Source organism: Tenrec ecaudatus, chromosome 2 (genome assembly GCF_050624435.1).
Source record: "Tenrec ecaudatus isolate mTenEca1 chromosome 2, mTenEca1.hap1, whole genome shotgun sequence".
Classification (NCBI taxonomy): domain Eukaryota; kingdom Metazoa; phylum Chordata; class Mammalia; order Afrosoricida; family Tenrecidae; genus Tenrec; species Tenrec ecaudatus.
The window spans coordinates 125,500,539-125,520,816 of record NC_134531.1 but is presented as its reverse complement, the minus strand read 5'-3'; the positions used below and the strand labels follow the sequence as shown (position 1 = coordinate 125,520,816).

General features: G+C 43.4%; 1 protein-coding gene across 2 annotated transcripts; it reads left to right on the top strand.

Moving 5' to 3' along the window:
• The first annotated feature begins 270 nt into the window (after window positions 1–270).
• On the top strand, window positions 271–16,072 carry LOX (lysyl oxidase). 2 transcript variants are annotated; one of them, XM_075541436.1, is made up of 7 exons: window positions 272–1,251; window positions 1,551–1,659; window positions 3,398–3,535; window positions 4,222–4,378; window positions 8,926–9,021; window positions 9,381–9,496; window positions 12,569–16,072. In XM_075541436.1, the coding sequence occupies exons 1-7, from the start codon at window positions 639–641 to the stop codon at window positions 12,573–12,575; spliced, it is 1,236 nt and encodes a 411-aa protein (XP_075397551.1). In that variant the 5' UTR covers window positions 272–638; the 3' UTR covers window positions 12,576–16,072. The 2 variants fall into 2 exon arrangements, with proteins under 2 accessions (XP_075397552.1, XP_075397551.1); XM_075541437.1 differs by lacking the exon at window positions 12,569–16,072 and having other exon boundaries at window positions 271–1,251; window positions 9,381–9,500.
• The last annotated feature ends 4,206 nt before the right edge of the window (window positions 16,073–20,278 follow it).

Sequence of the window (20,278 nt, the reverse complement as noted above, 5' to 3'; positions counted from 1 at the left end):
CTAATAGCATTTTTCTCCATGCATACTTTGGCGTCGCCCCATGGCTTGGCTGACTCCGTCTGTCTGAGTCTTTAAAAATTCCTGCATGGGCGCCCCACACTAGGCTGAGTGTGTCTCGGGACGTGCGTGCCGCTTTCGGCGCTCCCGGGACGCTCCGTGCCACGTGGTGTCTGGGGGCGGCGGGCGCGGCGGGAGGGGCGGGGCCGAGGGCGGGGCCGGGGCGCGGAGGGCGGGGCCGGCCGGGGCGCCTAGCGGTCCTGGGCGCGCGCCTCCAATCTCCTCGCGGAGAGGCGGCCCGGCCAGCACCGCTTGTGCAACTCTGCAAACGTGTCAGAGCCGTGAACATCCCCTCTTCTTTCGCTCCACACCCGGCCTGCTCGCCGCGCCGCGCCGCTCTGACTCACGTCCCCGAAGGAGTGGGCGAGGAGGGAGCGCCGGGCGCCACGTCCGAGGGCCCGGCCGGCCGGCGCGGGGGTCGGCAGCCCACCCTGAGCCCCGCTCGGTGGGGACCGCGAGAGCCGCCGGGGCCCGCCTTCTTGGCTGGATGAGGGCTCCCTCGCTCACGTGATCCGAGCCCCGTTTCTGTGTGCTCCAAGCCACGTCTTCGCCCGAGTGGGTGCACTCCGGCCACGGGAGCGATGCACCTCGCCTGGACCGCGCTCCTGCTCGGCCCGCTGCAGCTCTGCGCGCTCCTGCGCTGCGCCCCGCCGGCCGCCGGCCAGCAGCAGCCCCCGCGCGAGCCGCCCGCCGCGCCGGGCGCCTGGCGGCAGCGGATCCAATGGGAGAACAACGGGCAGGTGTTCAGCCTGCTGAGCCTGGGCTCGCAGTACCAGCCGCAGCGCCGCCGGGAGCCGGGCGCCGCCGGCCCGCAGCCGCGCACGCCGGTGCTGCTGCTCCGGGACAACCGCACGGCCGCGGCGGCGCGCCCGCGGGCCGCCGCCTCCCCGGGAACCGCCACCGCCCGCCCCCGGCCCGCCGCTCGCCACTGGTTCCAAGCGGGCTACTCGCCGTCCGGAGCCCGCGGCGCTGGCGGCTCGCCGCGCGCCGCCAACCGGACTGCGCCCGGAGAGCGCCCGGCGCTCAGTAACCTGCGGCCGCCCAGCCGGGTGGACGGCATGGTGGGCGACGACCCCTACAACCCTTACAAGTACTCCGACGACAACCCGTATTACAACTACTACGACACGTACGAGAGGCCCCGGCCTGGGGGCAGGTACCGGCCGGGGTACGGCACCGGCTACTTCCAGTACGGTAAGAGCCCCCGGATCCCTGGACGCGCCCCGTCCCGAGCCCGAGGCTCCCGTCTGGGCGCACCCCGCCCCGAGACGCGACCCCTCCCCGCGCGCCTGCCGCCGCAGCCCTGGAATCCGGTGGAAACCGCGCGCGCCTGGCTCCGCCCGTGCCCTTTCCACTTGACGCTGCAGCGCCAGGCGTCCCCTGTTGCCCCGTTTCCGAAACCCTGTCCCGCAGTCCTAGGGGGCGAGGGGTGAGGGGCGAGGAGCCGAGGTGGGGCGCGCAGTTCTCTCACGCCCGACGCTACCGACGTCTAGGTCTCCCGGACCTGGTGCCCGACCCCTACTACATCCAGGCGTCCACGTACGTGCAGAAGATGGCCATGTACAATCTGAGATGCGCCGCGGAGGAAAACTGCCTGGCCAGGTAGGGGCTGCAGGTTTGCGTGGTTGCAATGCCCACCTTTCGGCTCAGGTAAGGGCTGGGAAAGGGACTGGAGAGGAGGGTGGGACTGGACCTCCTGCGCAGGCGGATCTGGATGGAGTGATATGTTGAAGATGTCTGTTGGCTCTGCCTATTACACTGTGGCACAAGTCAGGGGCACGGAGAAAGCCTTTGTCTTAGAAACTGAAAGCCCTGTGCTCGTTTTCAGGGTTCTAGATGCCAAGATCCTAAACTTTGGAGCCAATTATGCCATATAACGTTCTACAGACCAACTACACAGTAAGGCGGGGCAAAAATCACTGTAATGGGAGATCTTGCTAATACTCCTTTAAGCAATTCGAGGCGAATCTGCTGCTGTGGCACCCCTCATGGGCAAAGGTTTCCTCTTTTGTTTGAGGCAACCATTAACTTGGAATTAACTCAGCCAAACAAGACCATGAGCAAGAGCTTTGTTTTCCCAACAGCCCTGAAATAAAACGGAGCAATTCTGAGAACGACTTTGCTGCCGGGAAACCAGCAGAGGGAGCAAAAGATGTATCGATAGATGCCATGAAGCTTTTAGTTTTTTTAATCTTTGTAAAAGAAGGTCATAAATAGTACTGGACCCTATATTCACAAATAGGTATGTTGGGAGGAATGCACGGGTGTTTATTTGTGTATTTCTCCCCCATGGGCTTTTTATAACTGGCAGTCTGAAGGAAGAGAACACAGTCAAGCTTGTGATTTTCATTGCCAAGCGTTGCATTTCTCACAGCACTGTGCTTCTGATGTCAGTTTTTGAAGATGGTCAAAGTACAAATTGCCTAATTCTGGGTACTTTCACAGTTCTTTCTCCACGTCACCGTTAGCTTATGCCTACGAATACTTAAGTCATAAAATTGAAGGTCCTTAGGCACAAACACGGGCACAGTTGTGAGGATGGTGGCACAGGACAGGGTGGAGTTCCGTTCTTCTGCACGTGAAGTTGCTGTGTGGAAGAACCCAGTCAATGGCACTGAAGAACTACTTCAAGAATGAGTCACAGACAAACCGAATCCCCCACAGTTGAGTGGATTCTGACCCATAGCTACCTTCTAAGGGGCTTCAGAGATTGTAACTCTTCACTCGAGCAGACGGCCTTCTCTTTCTGAATGGTGGGTTTGAACTGCTATCTTTTTTGTTCAGTAGCCCAACACCTAATCCCTGGCGCCAACAAGACTTCTTACACCACGTTGGGATGCTAACCACAAGCTCAGCCTCTTCTTGAGTAAAAGACAAGCCTCTCTACTCAGAAATTACAGCCTCTGAAACCCACCAGGGCAGTTCTACCCTGTCCTATAGTCAGAATGGGTTCCAGGGTAGTGAGTTTGGATTTTGTTTGGTATCTTTGGGTTATTATTTATTTTATTCTTTCAGATTATTAAACTTGAATTGATTTTAAATACAGGGGCTTTCTCATCACATGTAAAATTTTAGTGCTCATTGTTTTTCACTTTTAAGCTCTGGGGAAATTCCCATACTTATTCATTTACTTAAATCAATAAATGCATTCATTGACTTCTGATTTTCCAGTCACTGTTCTAGGATCTGTGGGATCCACATGCAACAAAATAACATGCCAAGCCCATTGGAAGTGACAGTCTACTTGTGTTGCCACGCTAAGATTGTAGTGAGGTAATTTTATAGCTTTGTCTTTAGTGAATGGTATGTGAATATAATTTTTCTTCTTCTTAAATTTCAGTTCGGCCTATAGGGCAGATGTCAGAGATTATGATCACAGGGTGCTGCTAAGGTTTCCCCAGAGAGTGAAAAACCAAGGGACATCAGATTTCTTGCCAAGCCGACCACGATATTCCTGGGAATGGCACAGCTGTCACCAGTAAGTGGGCGAGGACCCTGCCACGTTTGAGTTGCTTTTTCACTTTTGAGTTGGTTCTTGGTATGACCGATGGAAATGGGATTGTTCAAACCAACCAAGTGTGGTAATTTCCATTAAGAATTCTCTATGTAATTTTACATAGTCAAGGGAGTTTAACGTTAAGATACTCCCATTTACCTCTAGATCTTGCTGTTTTGAACTCGAAACTTCGAAATCCAGTTTATTGACTGCTGCTAGGTACAGCATTTTGCAATAGTAGACTTTTACCCCAAGTGCTTACAGTTAGGATTTCTGGAAAGTGCTGGTACCACCAAGATCGTCAAGGGGGTCAAAGCAACCCACTGCCATGCAGTTGATTCTGACTCCTGCCAATTCGGTCGGAAATCTCTGCAGGGGCAGACAACCTCATCTTTCTCTTATGAAGCGCTTGGTGGATATGAACTGCCAACCTTTCAGTTAGCCCAATGCTTAACCAACTACATCATCAGGGCTCATCTTCCCTTTATTAGAAAAGTTACAAACCCTGGGAGGGAAGAAAAGCTAGCCCAGATAAATCTTTAGAAAGAAGTTGAATTGATCGCAATTTTAATGTGAAAACAAATTTGTGAGGCAGCAGAGACACTTATGTCCTCACCGCTTTGTGTGAGTGGGACTGATCTCGGCCTCGTTGTTGTGTGGGCCCTTAGGCATTACCACAGCATGGACGAATTCAGCCACTACGACCTGCTGGATGCCAGCACCCAGAGGAGGGTGGCTGAAGGCCACAAAGCGAGCTTCTGTCTGGAGGACACCTCCTGCGACTATGGCTACCACAGGCGATTTGCCTGTACTGCACACACGCAGGTAAGCTTACATCTCAACAACAGCAGCAGCAAACCGAACTCGCTGCCATTGAGTCCACACTGACTCCTAACGACTCGATAAGGTAAGGAAGAACTGCCCTTGTTTCCCAGACTGCAACTGTTAGCGGGGAAAGAGACCACGTCTGTCTTCCGAGGAGCAGCTCGTGGTTCAGACTGCTGATCTTGTGATTAGCAGCCCAGCCACCAGGGCTCCTCCTGTGGAAACCAGGAGCCCACACGCCGCCCCGAGAAAACCAAGCGACCACCCGCACTCTTTCTTCCTACTGCTCCGGGGTCATGTAGTCAAGGTGAAAAATAATTGAGGAAAGGAAACGGATGGATGGTCTCTTAGAGTACTTCCATTTACACTTGTACCCCTTACATGATGACAGGTCAATATGCACATTCTTGTCTTGTGTGATTTTTAAAAAGCAACAGAGTTGACTTTGCTGAGAGTGACGATTGATAACACCTGTCCTCATCCTGTATTCTTTAAGTCACTTGTTGTGTCATTGTAGGCAAGGTACCTTTAATTTCGAACCTGGACAACCAGTCTTCGCTCTACTTACCAAACTAAAGCTAGGACGGTGATTAGGGCTAGCAAAAGGAGACGGATAAAGAGGATTTACTCTCTCTTATAGAGCATGATTTTAAAAACGTTATCTTTTAATAACATAAATGTGAGCAGAGGATCCAATTTCTTTGTCCACACGTACATGTTTAAACCTACAGGATAATTGCTGTCAGATGTCACTTGGATGGAGTTTTTCAAGTAGTGCTGAACTAAGCAGTCTGTAGGTTTTATAATTGGAAAATGTGTGCCGGTTAAAAGCCATGTCAGTATTTCCATAAGAAGCTCTAATTTGTGAATGGACATTATAATTTCAGTCCAGCCCAATGTTGGCAAGGAGCCGTGAACGTACACAACTCAGGCACAAAAGGACCAGCAGCTGCGATCTTGGGAAGCCAAGGCTCCAGACTGGCAGGAAGCGCTTGGTGACCTAAATGTTACTGCTTCTCTCTATGAACTTAGAACATCATCGCAGTTGGCAGGGGAAAGAATGACGTCCACATGCTGTTGGGCAACACTTACCTTTAAAGCAAAAAGAGTTGTGGACCTTTCTCTTTACCGCATACTCGTGTCCCCTCAGTGATCTCCAAGACCCACAGCACCGAAGCTTACAGGAAGACTTGGAGTTCATTCTTCCCGTTCAGAAACCAAGCCAAACCAAAAAATCCCTAAGTAGCTCATTCTGGGATGAACTCTTTGAATCCTGGATGGTGGGTGCTTATAGGGTTTCCTTTTCTCCCATTCCTTGGAGCCCCCACTTTATTTTATATGGTAGCATTCTTGCTAGTTGTCACCTGTCTATGTCTTAATTGCCTTTTTTCACTAGGATCTACATAGTAATTTACATATTTATCTCTTTTTTTATTAGACCAGTGCCTCCTAAAGATGGGCTTCCTTATAAGAGAAAAAAATTTCTCACAATTCCCCGATGTTGACTTAAATTATTACAACGTTGCTTAAAGGCATTCAGGAGGCTCCCAGTGGTGCAAATGTTAAGCCCTTCGCTACTAACGGAATGTTCACTGGTTCAGATTCAGATTCCCCCACAGTCGTCTTGGAAAGGCCTGGAAATCTCCTTCCAAATGAAAACCCTGTCGGACACACTTGTACCCTGAAACACAGAGCGGGAGCCATGAGGTGGAATTAACTAGGCTGCACTGATTTCATTTTAGGTTTAACTCTATTAAAACATAATATGAGGCATATAACTTCATTATATTTATACTTTTATATAATGCTTAACTTCTTATGTAACAAACTGTTAAATGTACACAAATCTAGAAGCAGTCAAACTGACCTTATTTTAATCCAATTAACTGAGATATTTACTAAAACCACATAGCTAATTTAGAAAGCTCCACATTCTACCAGAGGATTCAAAAAACCTGTGGAAAATGGGATGGAAAGAGAATGGTATTTTCTCACTAACTTTTGAAGCCCCATCTTGATGCTCATAATACAAATGCATGAAACTCTTGTTTTAATAGCCTTAAGAACTCGCTTCTTTCTTTGCCCATTGAGCTCATTAAAGCTCATACTTGAGCTCTTGTAGCTAAGCAATATTAGAATGTTAGGTTTAGGATTACATACTGCTCTTTTGGCTACATGAATAAAAATATTATCGCATTGTATAAACTAGTTTTAAATAGTTACCTCATTCAATGAGTCTCTTACAATGTTAGGAAGGCGAAAACAATTATGATGATGATAATAACTAATACTTCTTGAGTATGTAGTCTGTGTTAGAATCAAAATGATATGCTAGAATCAGAAGCCCCAAATTCTTTATTATGTGTTTTATGACTAAGCATACTGCTAATGGATGATTGCTAGTTGGTATAGGGCAGTCGTGCTCAACCTTCCTAATGCCACAACCCTCTAATATAGTTCTTCACGTTGTGATGATGCCCAACCATAAAATTAATTTTGTTGCTACTTCATAACTGTAATTTTATAATTATGAATCATACTGTAAATATCTGATATGCAGGATGTAGTTTCATTGTTACAAATTGAGTATAATTAAAGAATAGTGATTAATCCCAAAAACAATATGTAATTATATCTTGGGAAATATTTATTTCTATTTACAAATAAATAAACTTTTGTCTTGAAGTATGGTGTAGCATGGGTAACAGTCTTCACGCCGGGTACTGGTATGTGGGCGTATCTGCATGTGGGCTGGCCCTCCTGTGTTTTCCGATGGTCTTAGCCAACCCCTGTGAAAGGATCCTTTGGCCCCCAAAGGGGTCGTGACCCAGGTTGAGACCTGCTGGTATAGCCCAACGTGGGGATCTTGTGGGCCTGATTGCTGTGCACAGGCACTTAGGGGTTACCTGTCTGTGCTGTGTGATAAGGAGCCCTGATGGGTTGTAGATTAGGGGGTGGGCTGTAGCCACAAGGTCAGTGGTTCAAACCACCAGTGGCCCTGCAGGAGCTAGAAGAGGCAGTCAGCTCCTGTGCAGATGTACAGTCTGAGAAACCCTGTGGAGCAGCTCTTCTGGTTCTACAGAGTTCACCTGAGTCAGAACGGATTCCCTGGCAGTGGGGTGGGTATTGGGGACAGCACACTTCCTCCCCTGCTCTTCCTGAATCAAGTTACAGCCAAACCAGCACAGAGAGTGGGCCCAAAAGAGTTTTCATAACTTCAGTGACCAAAGTGGCACCACTGGTTAAGCTTTAGATGGCTAATCTTAAGGTCCAAGGTTCAAACCCACCAGTCACTCCATGGAGAAAAATAGATTGTCTGCTCTTGTAAAGATTTACAGCCTCAGAAACCTGATATTGGGTCACTGTGAGTTGGAATCGCCCAGTGGCAATGGGTTTGTTTTTGGATTCTGGTGACCAAAGTGACCTCGCACATCAGAGCATGTTGGGTGGAGAAATTAAGTGACTGTATTTTGTTAAAATTATTCTAACAAGTGTTTTTTTTCTTTTCTTAAATGTTATTAGAACGAAAAAATCTTAAAATTTCTGATGAAGAATGAATGGAATCATAGGATACTTACAGACTCTAATATGAGAACATTTCTCCAGACTATCCATTTCTTGAGAGCCAAGAACAAGTCTTCTTGCTATGATCCTTGCTATTTTCTCCTCCCAGCACTCCTCTGTTTACTGCAGTGAATCTTTTAGAAAGTAGAAGTAGGGAGCATTCAGTTATTAAGACATACATTCATTCCTTCAATCCAACAAGTGTCTCAGTGACCGTGTGAGACAGAGTATAGAGTGCTGGCTGAGAACAGGGATCCTGCCCCAAAGTGCTTACGTGTAATGCCAGCTCAGCACGTACTATCTAAGCCTTTGGGTAAGTTATCTGACCTTCAGCTTCCTCATAAAGGTCATAATAGTAGCACCTCCTTCGTGAAGTTCTGAGATGACTTTAATGTATGCAACGTGCTTAGAATTGTGCCTGGAACATTCAAAGGGGCAGCATAGAGTCTACCCTTAGGGAGATTACAGTGTTTAGTCAGATACATTGTTATATCACACAGTCATAATAGTGGGCAGAAATGGACAAAGGCTACAAGACTGTACATAAAACACACTGGGCATTCTGGGAAGGGGGAGTAATTTCCAAGAGGGCAAACTGAAACTTGCCTGACTGATCCACATTCACTATTAAAAAGACCTTATTTCTGACCTGAAATAGTCTACAATTTTGGTGTTAGCCTGTTTTGTTACTTCCAGCTGTATTTATTTAGCGGTGATGTTTTATTCCACTAGTAAAGAAGCTAAGCGAACCACTGCTTTTATTAGTGTCAAATCGTTGCAGCTGGAGGAAAGGCGAAGTAATATGTACTTTTCAAGTGACTAAGACATGGTCAAGGCTGAGCAGCATGCACTCTTTAAGAGAGATGCAATGCTTTCTTTTGTCAAAGTTTTAAGTACTTATTTGAAGTTTAATTTTCAAGACCAGTGTATTTTGACCAGATATTGTCTTTTACATTCCCAAACGTTTCTTTTCTTTTTTTTAGGGGTTGAGCCCTGGCTGTTATGATACCTATAATGCCGACATTGACTGCCAGTGGATTGATATTACAGATGTAAAGCCCGGAAACTACATTCTCAAGGTAGAGATCTTTGAAAGTATGCACCTGTTACTTATTTAGAAGGCCAATCAATACCCTTTTTTTGGGATTCAAATGCTACATACTCATGACCCTAAAAGCAATTATAAGGCATCAAGAACGACTTCTAAACCAACCTAGACTTAGATAAATGTGGTTATTTTTATTTTCAAGAGCCTCAGAGATGGTGCATATTCTTCCTCTATATCTTTTCCAAAACTTATCTAGTCTAACTAAAACACCATGCCCCACTTGATTTAGTTGAACCACATCCTCTTGTTCTAGCCCCTATGAATAGAAATAAGTCAACCAGTAAGTATGGCTAATGGAATCTGACTCATCAACGCTGTCTGTCTTGCTAGGTCAGTGTGAATCCCAGCTACCTGGTACCGGAGTCGGACTATTCTAACAATGTTGTGCGATGTGAAATTCGATACACAGGCCATCATGCGTATGCGTCCGGCTGCACAATCTCGCCGTAAGTCCTATTTGCCTTGATCAGAATTTCTTCATGAGGAGTGTTAGTTTACCAAAAGGAATGACCCCTGACACACATCCATTTCCTCTACTAAACTGTGCCTTCCTTATAAAATGGACCAAAAGTTGATCATGGCATAGGGGCTGCATTACCGCATAATTAACGATGATCTTTCTTTTGCTAATGCTAGGGAAAGGGGGACATACTAAGGTTTTTATTATCCCGAGTCTTAGTTTCCAAGCCAACACATGCACACAGAGCACATTCTTTACCCCAAAAGCTTAATATGCAAAATTGCTCTTAATAGGGAGTGTTAGTGGACTCCAGGGAGCCCTCACAGCTGGGCTTCCAGCCCTCCCTGCAACAGCAGCAGTCCCTGACGGAGCTCTAAAGCAAGTCCAAGGGTCTTTTAAAGTACATTTTGGAAATCACCGCCTTGAAATATGCATCCAAAGAGATCAGAAACCCTGTTCTCTAGAAACCAAGATTTCACTACCTAACGTGACTGGGCAGGTTTTGCCCTATGTCTGGTCCCTATCAAGGAAAAATAGATGCTCAGAAATCTATGCCCATCACCACCCCCGAACTGTTGTACTTTGACTCAGAGTTACACTCACTCTGCAGAGGCAACCTTTCCGTGTTCCCGTGGAGGAGCTCAGCCGTTGTACTTAGCATGAGAAACAGATGAGGCCACTGGCAGCTCTGGTACCATTCCCTCCTTTGAATTTGGATTGTATTATTTACAATCCTCGGCTCATCCAGGCTGGCGTGCTTCTTCCATGGATTTAGTGGATGCTTTGTTTAGATGGCTACATGTTTGAGACAAGCCTTTAAGACCCCAGAAGCTATTATTTTCGATAGCTGGTCACCATCTGTTTCTTCACCACACTGTACTGTAGCACCCATACCATCAAGGGTCTCGATATGAGGGGGAGCATTGAGCGGGGCCACGTCATAAGGATTACTTGTTCTTCGATAGGGACTAGAATGAAATGTTTCTCACTTGGAACAGGTCTGGGGAGTGAAACTCTGTTGTTGAGTGGACTGAATCTTGCTTTCTATCAGTAGACTCCACTGAACTGGGTATTTCCAAGAATCCAGAACCGAAAAAAAGGTTTTTACATTGTTGCAGGGTTATTGCTCACTCTACATAAGGAATCCCTCAATCTTAAACTTAGAAGGCAGTGCCTTTCAGCAAACACTTAGGTCATTCTTCTGCCAGAATTCTGTGGAACTCGTCAACACTCAGCAACGTCTTGCTTCCTAATTCCCATAGAATTGCTTCTTTTTACAACATGTCACTGGTGGTAACTCAATTGCAGTGTGGCTGGGGTGCAATTTTGTGGGCAATATCGATCAGATTAAAATGTGAAAAAGTTAAATCCTCCACAGTTGATGATTCCTAGTAAGTTATTGTAATAAGTTGTTATAACTTATTATTCCTATTAAGTGATTATACATGTGCTGAATGGAAAGAACAGAATTCATGCAAAACACTTGCCTTGGAAATAAAAAGGGCCCCTCAGGGAATACAAGACCTTCACCTTTATTTGCTGCATATATGTTTACTTTCTTCTCAGGCCCCTCGCTGACCTGCAGAGTTCAGAGGAAAGAGATTCCTTTGGCTTCTAGGGTCGCATTGTCATTAGCCTTTGAAGGCTGAGTGGGGGATGGTAGGTGGGGAGAGTTAAAAGGAGCCAACAGCAGGGCACCCACTAGATCAGTGGTTCTCAACCTTCCTGGTATCTCAACCCTTTCATACAGTTGCTCATGTTGTGGTGACCCCCCCCCCCAACCATAACATTATTTTCATTGCTAGTTCATCACTGTCATTTTGCTACTGCTGTGAATCAGGTGACCCCTGTGAAAGGGTCATTCGACCACCAAAGGGCTCACAACCCACAGTTGAGCACCGCTGCACTAGAGGAGAGCGCAGGGGTGCTGGGAAAGCCCCGTGTTCCCGCCACAGCGCATATTTGATGAGGTGGACATCGAGGGTGGCAAAGCAAGTTGAGGTTAGACCAAAGAGAGACGCACACAGCAAGCCAGAAGTTTGAACTTCATTCTGGAGACAGTGGTGCGGGATTCGGGTTTCCTGAGCAGAGAGTGGACCTTGCTTAAAGCTGTGTGGTCAGACTGAGGGCAGCTCAAAGAGCAGTGTGTACAGCAGTCATTGACCTGACTAGACTGGACAGAGCTGCTCGACGTTCACTGCGCAAGCTTCATGTCAATCAAACATTGGGGAACAGTCAAACCCGGCCACTTGCTGTCATGGCGGCCGCCTGCGTGTGGCGAAAAATGTGCTCCCTGGGGATTTCAGGTCTTTCAGGCGCACATCACCAGATCTGCCTTTCTGGGATCTCTGGGTGCCTGGAAACTACCCCCGTTCGTTCAGTAGAACATTCAGTGTGGGTGAGAAACCACCCGGTAAGGAGATGTGTGCTTTAAGAGCACAGGACCTTCCCTCCCTGACGTTTCTCACTGTCAGTGAAAGACGGCGGGGCATCTGAGGGTCCCTCCTGTCCTAGGACTCTATCAATATGTTCTTTTCTCCTCACACACTGGCTGGGTATAGAAACCCTTGGTTCCTGATTTGGGTTAAGTGCTTCTTCCTTCCTTTACATGGGCATCTATAATGACAGGTTAAATATCAGAACAGTTGATTATTGCACAGAGGTCTGATAAAAGATGGTGCAGAGACCATGACCCTGCTGCTGCTGCTGGGGAGACAAGACCCACTTACTTCACAGTGAGGTACTCTTGGGCAGGGCTTCTAGTGCTTTGCTGTCGATGGCCCCAGAGGCTGTTTCCTGGAACCTGAATATCTGGACAATAGGCAGCAGGCATCTTACTCTCCTGTACGGGCATGGAACCGCTTTCTTCAGACCATTAACAATCAGTGTACTTGTGGCTATGTCCCCCAGACAACTGCTGCTGAGATGGAGGGACACTGCTGCAGAGAGTTTTCAAAAGGTCAACTTTAAATGTGTCTATTGTACTCATTCATGACCAGGTTAATAATTTGCCCTTTTGTTTGTGTGTGTGTATGTGCGTTTGTTTTCCTTAATCTAGGTATTAAAGTGCAAGCCCAGTCGCCCAGTGGATCAGTGCCTGGTGTTCCAAAGTGGGAAAAAGAAATTAACTTCAGTAGGATGTATGTGTTTGGAAAAAAGAGAGCAGAAAACAGCAAAGGGATTTTTGTTTGTACTGTATTATAACACGGCACATAACTGGATTATGAACATTTAAATCGACATTATTTGGGAACGTTTTAATACTTAAAATTCACATAACTATGCATTAACATTAATGTTTTGATTCTGTAGTGGCACATTTGGCTTTTTCAAAGAAATTCATCTTTCTTGTTCTTCTGTTGACATTATAGTGCCGAAAGGGAACATATTTCATGGAATGAGTCAAAATCATTTGAGTTGAGAAATGTCTAAAGTGCCGACATTTCCTTGGAACATATCAATCACTGACATGTATGTCCTAGTCTAGATTGATTTAGAAATGATGCTCCTACTGCTTAAACATACATGGACACATGTGGTGCTGAGGAGGAAACATGCATTGTCATTGGTGTTGCCAAACATTATCATATAGCAGAGAAATGGCAGTATATGTATGCAGATAGTTAACACCCTAGATAAAAGTTATGTTTACATTTTTAAATTAGTAGATAAACGACTTCCTCTCTGTCGAGTGCACAATTTCATTCTAACTTGACTCAGCTTTTGTATAGGAAATGAATCAAGCAGTTGAGCTGCCCGATTTCTGCTGAGATTCGTTCATGCTCCTTGATGTTTCCTACGGGCTGAGACGTTTTAAATGATATTCTTCTACTATTCTGGGGACTGGCATATGTAGGACAACTATACATGAGAAGCCATTCTGATGAGAGGGAATGTGTAGGACAACTGTGTAAATGGGAAGTCATTCTGAATACCGATGTGAATTGGTCCAGCGATTGAACTTTATGTATATTGAAGTATTAATCAAAGGGATAGTTACTCACTGACACATGAATCATTGACACGTCCCCCAAATCACAACTGTCTCTAAAATACTTTCAATGAGTCAATGAAAATAAAATCTTAGCATTTTAGACCTTTATTTAAACATTTTATGAGAACGTTTCATGTTCAACTATTAAAAAGAGGGGTGCTAAGGAATTTTTAATTATTCACAATGTATGATATAATATGGGTACAGTTCAAGAACATTATTCCACATCATTCAGGAATCAATCACATGATTATCTGTGTGGATGTGAAATACGGTCCAAATTACCAAAGCACATAATCTCCTTGAGGCCTTGGTGAACAGGGCAGAAGACTGCATTCTGGAAAGCCAAGGACTGTGTGCTTGCTTTGTAGTGAGACAGCCATGATTTTATTTTAAACTGTGAAATCATGTGCCACCACAGAATTTGGAGAATCTCTTTTTCCTGAAAATTTTCAGAAGGTGCTAAAAGAAATCCAATTTCACTTTTAAGTGAGTGGTGCTTGAAGCAGCAGTTTTGCATACAGAAACAGCCAGTGTTGAAATCTCAAGTAAGCTATTGCCAGGGCCAGAGTGAGAGAGGCTGAGTCTTCAAAGAGAGATGGCATCCCTGGAGCGGTGAAAAGTCAGCAGTTAGTAATTACTATCATCATCCTGTACTCCGTAGGCACATGGCAGGGCAACAGGGGCTAAACAGAGATGGGCAGTCCTCACAGGGCCAGCACACACCCTTCTCCACCAGGGCACTCACCAATCGAGAAGACAGACAGCTTGATTGAGACCCAGAACTTACATCAAACCATCGCTTGCGCTAAGAAATAACTTCTCTAATGTGCTTCTTTGCCTTACATTGCTTTATAGTTTTAAGATTGTGGAGTGAGCCTTTCAAAATTGTAATCTTTTCCAATAGAAATATTTTAATATATTTGCTTTTTTAAAAAACAAGACTGAAAAACTACTGTCAGTATTCTTACTGAGCCAGACTGGCATCTTCAGAATTAGGATTTATAGTTATATGAAGAGTGTTATCCCTTTATGAAAAAGGAAGCAATACCAGGGCCTTTGGACACACTTTGAATCACTGCATTGGACCTTCTCTCTGGAGAACCTAATGCATACCAGGCTCCACCTAACCTCAATGCGCATTTAAATACTTTGCCCTCATTACACTCATCATATCTTTATTTTAGGCAAACTATAGATGTCTGTACAATTTCCATTTTAGACACTTATTTTTCATGAATATATTTTTTTAAAGTAAGTTAAACAGTAAGTATGACATCCACACATGTACTATTAATTGAAATATATTTCCAATCCTTAAATTGTCTGCCTTTAAATATATAACACCTAACATTTGGTTGACTGTTTTAAAAATATAATTAAGTAGGAAGCTAAATATTCTTATACCTTATAAACAGTTCTCTCTGTCACTCCTAAATACTATCAAATCACTAAAGATTACTGATTTGTCAGTCAAGATTTTAGACACCGGTAACAGCACTACTCTCCGAACGACCACCAAAATTCACCATTAATGAGCCTTCAAGCAGGCATTTTGTAAAATAGAAATAGGAAGTAAAAGAAACAACAACAAAAATAAAACTAAGTACTGTGAAGAAACTCTTAAACTAATGAAGGCAAAATGGACTGAGTTGGAAAAACGATTTTGTGAGTTTCATGTGCCATATTAGTGGACTCACAATTATTCAGACCCCAGTCTGAATTAAAAATCTCGACATTTGAGACTAAGAATCAGTTCCACAAAAGTAACAATTTAACATGTATTAATAGGTTGCCAATTTCTAGAAAATTTTTAATTTTTGGTAAAAAATTTATTTTAAATGTCTAATTAGTAGGAACCATTGTAATAATGAATTTTTCCTCCTCTTTGAAACCTGATAGCGTAGTCTCAATATCTATACTCTAGGGAACATGCAGTTCATTACAATTACCTATGTCACGGAGAATCTTTAGCATGTTGTTAGGTGCCATTGAATTGGTCCTGTCTCACAGTGACCCTGTGCTCAATAGAACAAAACATTAGCCTATTGGGTAAAAAACCTTTGAATCTTAATAGATGTTTTCTTTTAAAAACAACATTTTGATAGAAACAACATCACTCAAACTTTAGCCCCTTTCCATGTTTTTATGTTTAGAATTTACATTTTCAATCAGCATATTCAGTCATCAAATTTAGTTTCATCCGCAGTACCCTGGGCCACATGTGAACATTTAAAGCATCTCGTTTATCCTTAAAAAATGGTGCTGAATTATTTCAACTTGAATGTAAAATGTACTAAGACAACTCACAAGATAGAAACAATTAATATATAACTCTGCAGCAGAACAAGTGACATGTCACTTGGTATAATGTTTTCAATAAAGTCTAAGCCCCACCCCAGTATTTTCAGGAATTCTCTTTGTAAAAGAGCTGTAACTTTTTGGAAGAGCTCTTACCTTAAGTGCCCAGACACTGGCTTTGTATTCTTTGTGCTCTCATACTCTTTTATTATATGTCTATGATTGCAAGATTATATAAAATGCCTTGAATAAATGATTTCAAGTGTCTGTAGCAGTTATTTGTGCTTACATATAAATACATTATGTGCATTTCACTGTAGCTTTGAAAATTAGAACCGTGCATATGGTTGATTTTGCATAATGCCTTTGGTATTAAAAAGTGGTGAAATAAGCTCAAAAGACTTGAAGTTTGGCATGAAATATAAAAGTCTAGCTGATGCTTTAAAACAGATTCCTGAAAGGCTCCTAATTTCAGTTAATGTTAATATCTATGACTAAAAATTAAGAGTAGAAATTGTGATAAAAACCAGACAGTTCTTTGATTGATAAGGTTGTATAGAAAATATATACTAATTTGTGAAATGGAGCCACTCTATAAATATCTCACAAAAGAAAAACATTTTATAGTAATCCTTATTTAAATGTACAGTCAACTTTCTGGGGAACTGTTAGCTGAGAGAGTAACAGGCCCAGAACTGTGGGAACTATTTTAGGGGAGTAATTTTTTAAATTAATCCTAAAAAAATCATCTTTAAGGAAAAAGAAGATTGTTGGCTGACAATATGCAGATTCTAGTTGTAGATTATCGCCAATATTGGAGACCACTGCTTCCCTTGCCTGCTCAAAGCAACTGCAAAGTTCCCTGTATGCTTTACTTCCTAATGCTTTGTCTCATTGAGCAGTGCTTCAAACAATGCTCATTGTTAGTGTATTATTCCACGGGCAGGGAAGGGAAGATCTCTCCTTTATATCGGAAAAGTTGGCTGCCTTTCTGTTACCCATTTGTTAATGTGTCTAGCCGTCGTCACATAGGTCAGTTGAGGGCTAACGCACAGATGGAACGATATGCTTTCATTGGAGTAATTTGCATCTTACGTTAGACAGAGTCCTTGCGTCAGTCGTTATTCTGATTGAGCAAAATACTATTCCAGGGAAAAGTAGGACCAGAAAACAAATGGGAGAATCATCAATAAAAGGACCAAGGGTATGCATATGCCACTTTCAGAAAGAAATACTGCCAGTTCCTGATTTCCTTTCCTACTAAGGCAAACTAGAGTACATGACACGACTACATATAAAAGGTGCTAAGGACAAATCTAACGCTAGATCTCTCCTGGTAAAAGTTCTTTCATGAGGCAAGTATATATTAATATACATTTGGGAAATGAATACTTTAGACTGAATACTGCCTGTGAGTCATTTGCAATCTAGTGGATTACACCATGACAGCAGAGAAAACATTAAAGGCAATCAATTCCATTGATTAAAATGACATTTTTAAAAAGACAGACTATGAAAAAAACTTCAAATGTATATAGTTGGATTGCTGGTGTGACTTACATTCATGGATAAATGAATACTCTAGTAGTTACGGTCACCTCATTTTGGTGTTAGGATCCCGATTTCTGGGAACAGAAAGAAGAATTGGACTCCTAGCCACCCTGGAAGACAGGCGCGAACTGCCCCTGTGGCTTTCTGAAACTGTAACTGCACATGGGAGAAGGGAGAAGAAAGCCTTATCCTCCTCCCATTGTTTCAGTCAAATTTTCATCATACAGTTATGCTCCTGAATAAAAATGTTTCTCATCTTTTCCTGTGTCTTTGTTACTCCAGAAGTATTCAAACTCAGTGCATAGTGTAGAACCCCCCATCTGGGCTGAAAAAACCCAAACCAAAAAAACACTGCTATCCAGCAAATTCTGACTCCGAACAACCCTACAGGACAGGTCGAACTGCCCGTGGGAGTTTTCAAAGACCGTAACTTTTTCGAGGAGTTGAAAGCCCTGGTTCTCCCTCAGAGCAGCTGGTGGTTTTGACCTGCAGACTTCGCAGTTAGCAGCCCAGTGTGTAACCACTAAGGCCATGTCAAGTCAGCTCTGGCTCATGAAGTGACCCATGGACAACAGAATGAAACACTGCCTGATCCTGCACCATCCTGACAATCATTGTTGTGTTTGATACCATTGTTGCAGCCACAGTGTCAGTCCTGTTTCCACGGACCTTGAACCAAGTGACCTCTCTGCATTATTAAGCATGATGTCCTTCTCCAGGGACTGAGGTCTACTTCTCTAGGGACTGGTCTGCTCTGAAAACACGTCCAAAGTAGGTGAGATGCAGTCTCTCCACCCTCGCCTCTTAGGAACACACTAGTCATATTTCTTTCAAGACAAATTTGTTTTTTCCTTTCAGTAGTCCATGGTACTTTCAATATTCTCTGCCAGGACCACAGTTCAAACTCATCAATTATTCTTCAGTCTTCCTTATTCAAGGTCCAAGTTTCATACACATGTGATACCATGGAGAATGACATGGCTTGGGCCAGGCACACCGTAGTTCTCAAAGTAACATCCTTGCTTTGCAGTGCTGTAAGGAGGTGTCTTGTGCAGCAGATTTACATAACACAATGCAGTTTTTGACTTGACTGCTGCTTCCACGGGCCTTGACTGGGGATCCAAGCAAGGTGAAATCCTTGCCAACGTCAGTGCTTTCTCCATTTATCATGATGTTACCTATCAGTTGAGCTATGAAGATTTAACTGGTGTGTTTTTAGCATGAATTAGTAATTAATATTCTTCTTTAGTCTTTCTTACAGTCCAGCTTTTGCATGCAATATAAGGTGACTAAAAATACCATGACTTGGGTCACGCATACTTTCGTCTTCAAAGTGACATCATTGCATTGTAATACTTTAAATAGGTTTTCTGCAGTAGATTTATCCAATGCAATATGACATTTGACTTCCTGACTTCTGTTTTCATAAACATTGATCATGGATACGAGTAAAATGTAACTCTTGATAACTTCAATCTTTTCTCCATTTAATGTGATGTCGTTAACTGATCTACTTTGGGGGACTTTCCCCCTTTTATGTCGTGGCATAATCTATCCTGAAGGCCATAGTCTTTGATCTTCATCAAGAAGTTCCTCAAGTTGTCTTCACTTTCAGCAGACCAGGTTGGCATCTGTACATCACAGGTTGTCGTAAGCTTTCCTTCAGTCCTGATGCTGTGATCTTCTTATATCGTGCAGATTCCTTAATTATTTGCTCAGCATATAAATTGAATGAGAAAGGATGCAATTCTGATGCATACCTTTTCTTCTCTATATGAAGCTGTGCAGTATTCCCGTGCTTTGTTTGAATAATTGCCTCTTGTTCTATGTGCAGCTTCCACAGAACTTCAGTGAGGTCTTCTGGAATTTCTGTTTTTCATAATATCCATAATTTCTATTTAAATAAAATTGACACTGTATATTAATTAAAATTATATGTATTTTCTGTTCTTTTTTCCATAGGAACTTGCTATTTTTCTGTAATAAAGGATCGTTTCAAACCATGTACTTTTCTTGGTTCAATTTTCATAATTCATATTTTGCTAGGAACCCATGCATGGTCAGAATTCCAAGTATTCACTGGCAATTCTTTATATCATTTTAGAAACATTGCCAAAATGCCTTCCTACAAAAACCAGAAAGCCTTCAGTTTTTTTCTCTACTTTATGATATTATACTAGTATTTATTAAGAATGAGATAGATAGCAAAATAAAGCTTAATAACCATAATTCATCATTTTCAATTGCCATTTATGTTCTTTTCCATTTTGTCACCCTATTGGGCTCTTAGTATTTTCAATTAGATTATTTCTTGATTTATGAAGGCTTTTTGTCTTAAGGTCTGAGTTTTCTAATTATTACTAATATTTGTTTTTTTCAAACCTTATCTTCTCTCATTTACTATATCAAAGTCTTCAAAAAAGTCCTCAAAAACTGGAATTAAAAGATAATGAAAAAATTCCACAACTCTGTGAAAACATTTCCACAAACGTTTTATTTTCCTAAGGAAGGACACATCATAGTAGTTTTTATATTATAAGATGGCATCCCAAATAATGCTAACTAAAATAATGGGGTAATGTATAGGCAGGATCTAAAATAGGATAGAGAACACTGCAGGCAAAGGAAAGTAATTACTGGGTGGGTGTGTTAGACGGTTCTGTAGAGAGACAAAACCAGGACACTTAAGATTTTACATATGTGAGGATAGGCTTATACAGCAAAAAGGAATATGAGGGCTAATTAGTCCACACAGCAGTACAGAAGGCTCAGTCTAACTCACTTTCGTGGAACAGTTAATATACTGAAAGTCCTTCAACTTACGTGGGCTGCTGGGTCCAAGGTCAAGGAAGCAGACAGTGGAGTCTTCCTTCAGGCAAGACAGGCGACTCTGCCTGTAGGCAGCAGACAGCAGGGTGGGTC

What these genes read in the sequence shown, in the direction of transcription:
- LOX (XM_075541436.1), top strand. Translation starts at nt 639, where the DNA reads ATGCACCTCGCCTGGACCGCGCTCCTGCTCGGCCCGCTGCAGCTCTGC. An exon ending in GAATGGCACAGCTGTCACCA is followed by an intron (nt 3,536 to 4,221) that starts GTAAGTGGGCGA and finishes GTGGGCCCTTAG; the next exon opens with GCATTACCACAGCATGGACG. An exon ending in CCGGAAACTACATTCTCAAG is followed by an intron (nt 9,022 to 9,380) that starts GTAGAGATCTTT and finishes CTGTCTTGCTAG; the next exon opens with GTCAGTGTGAATCCCAGCTA.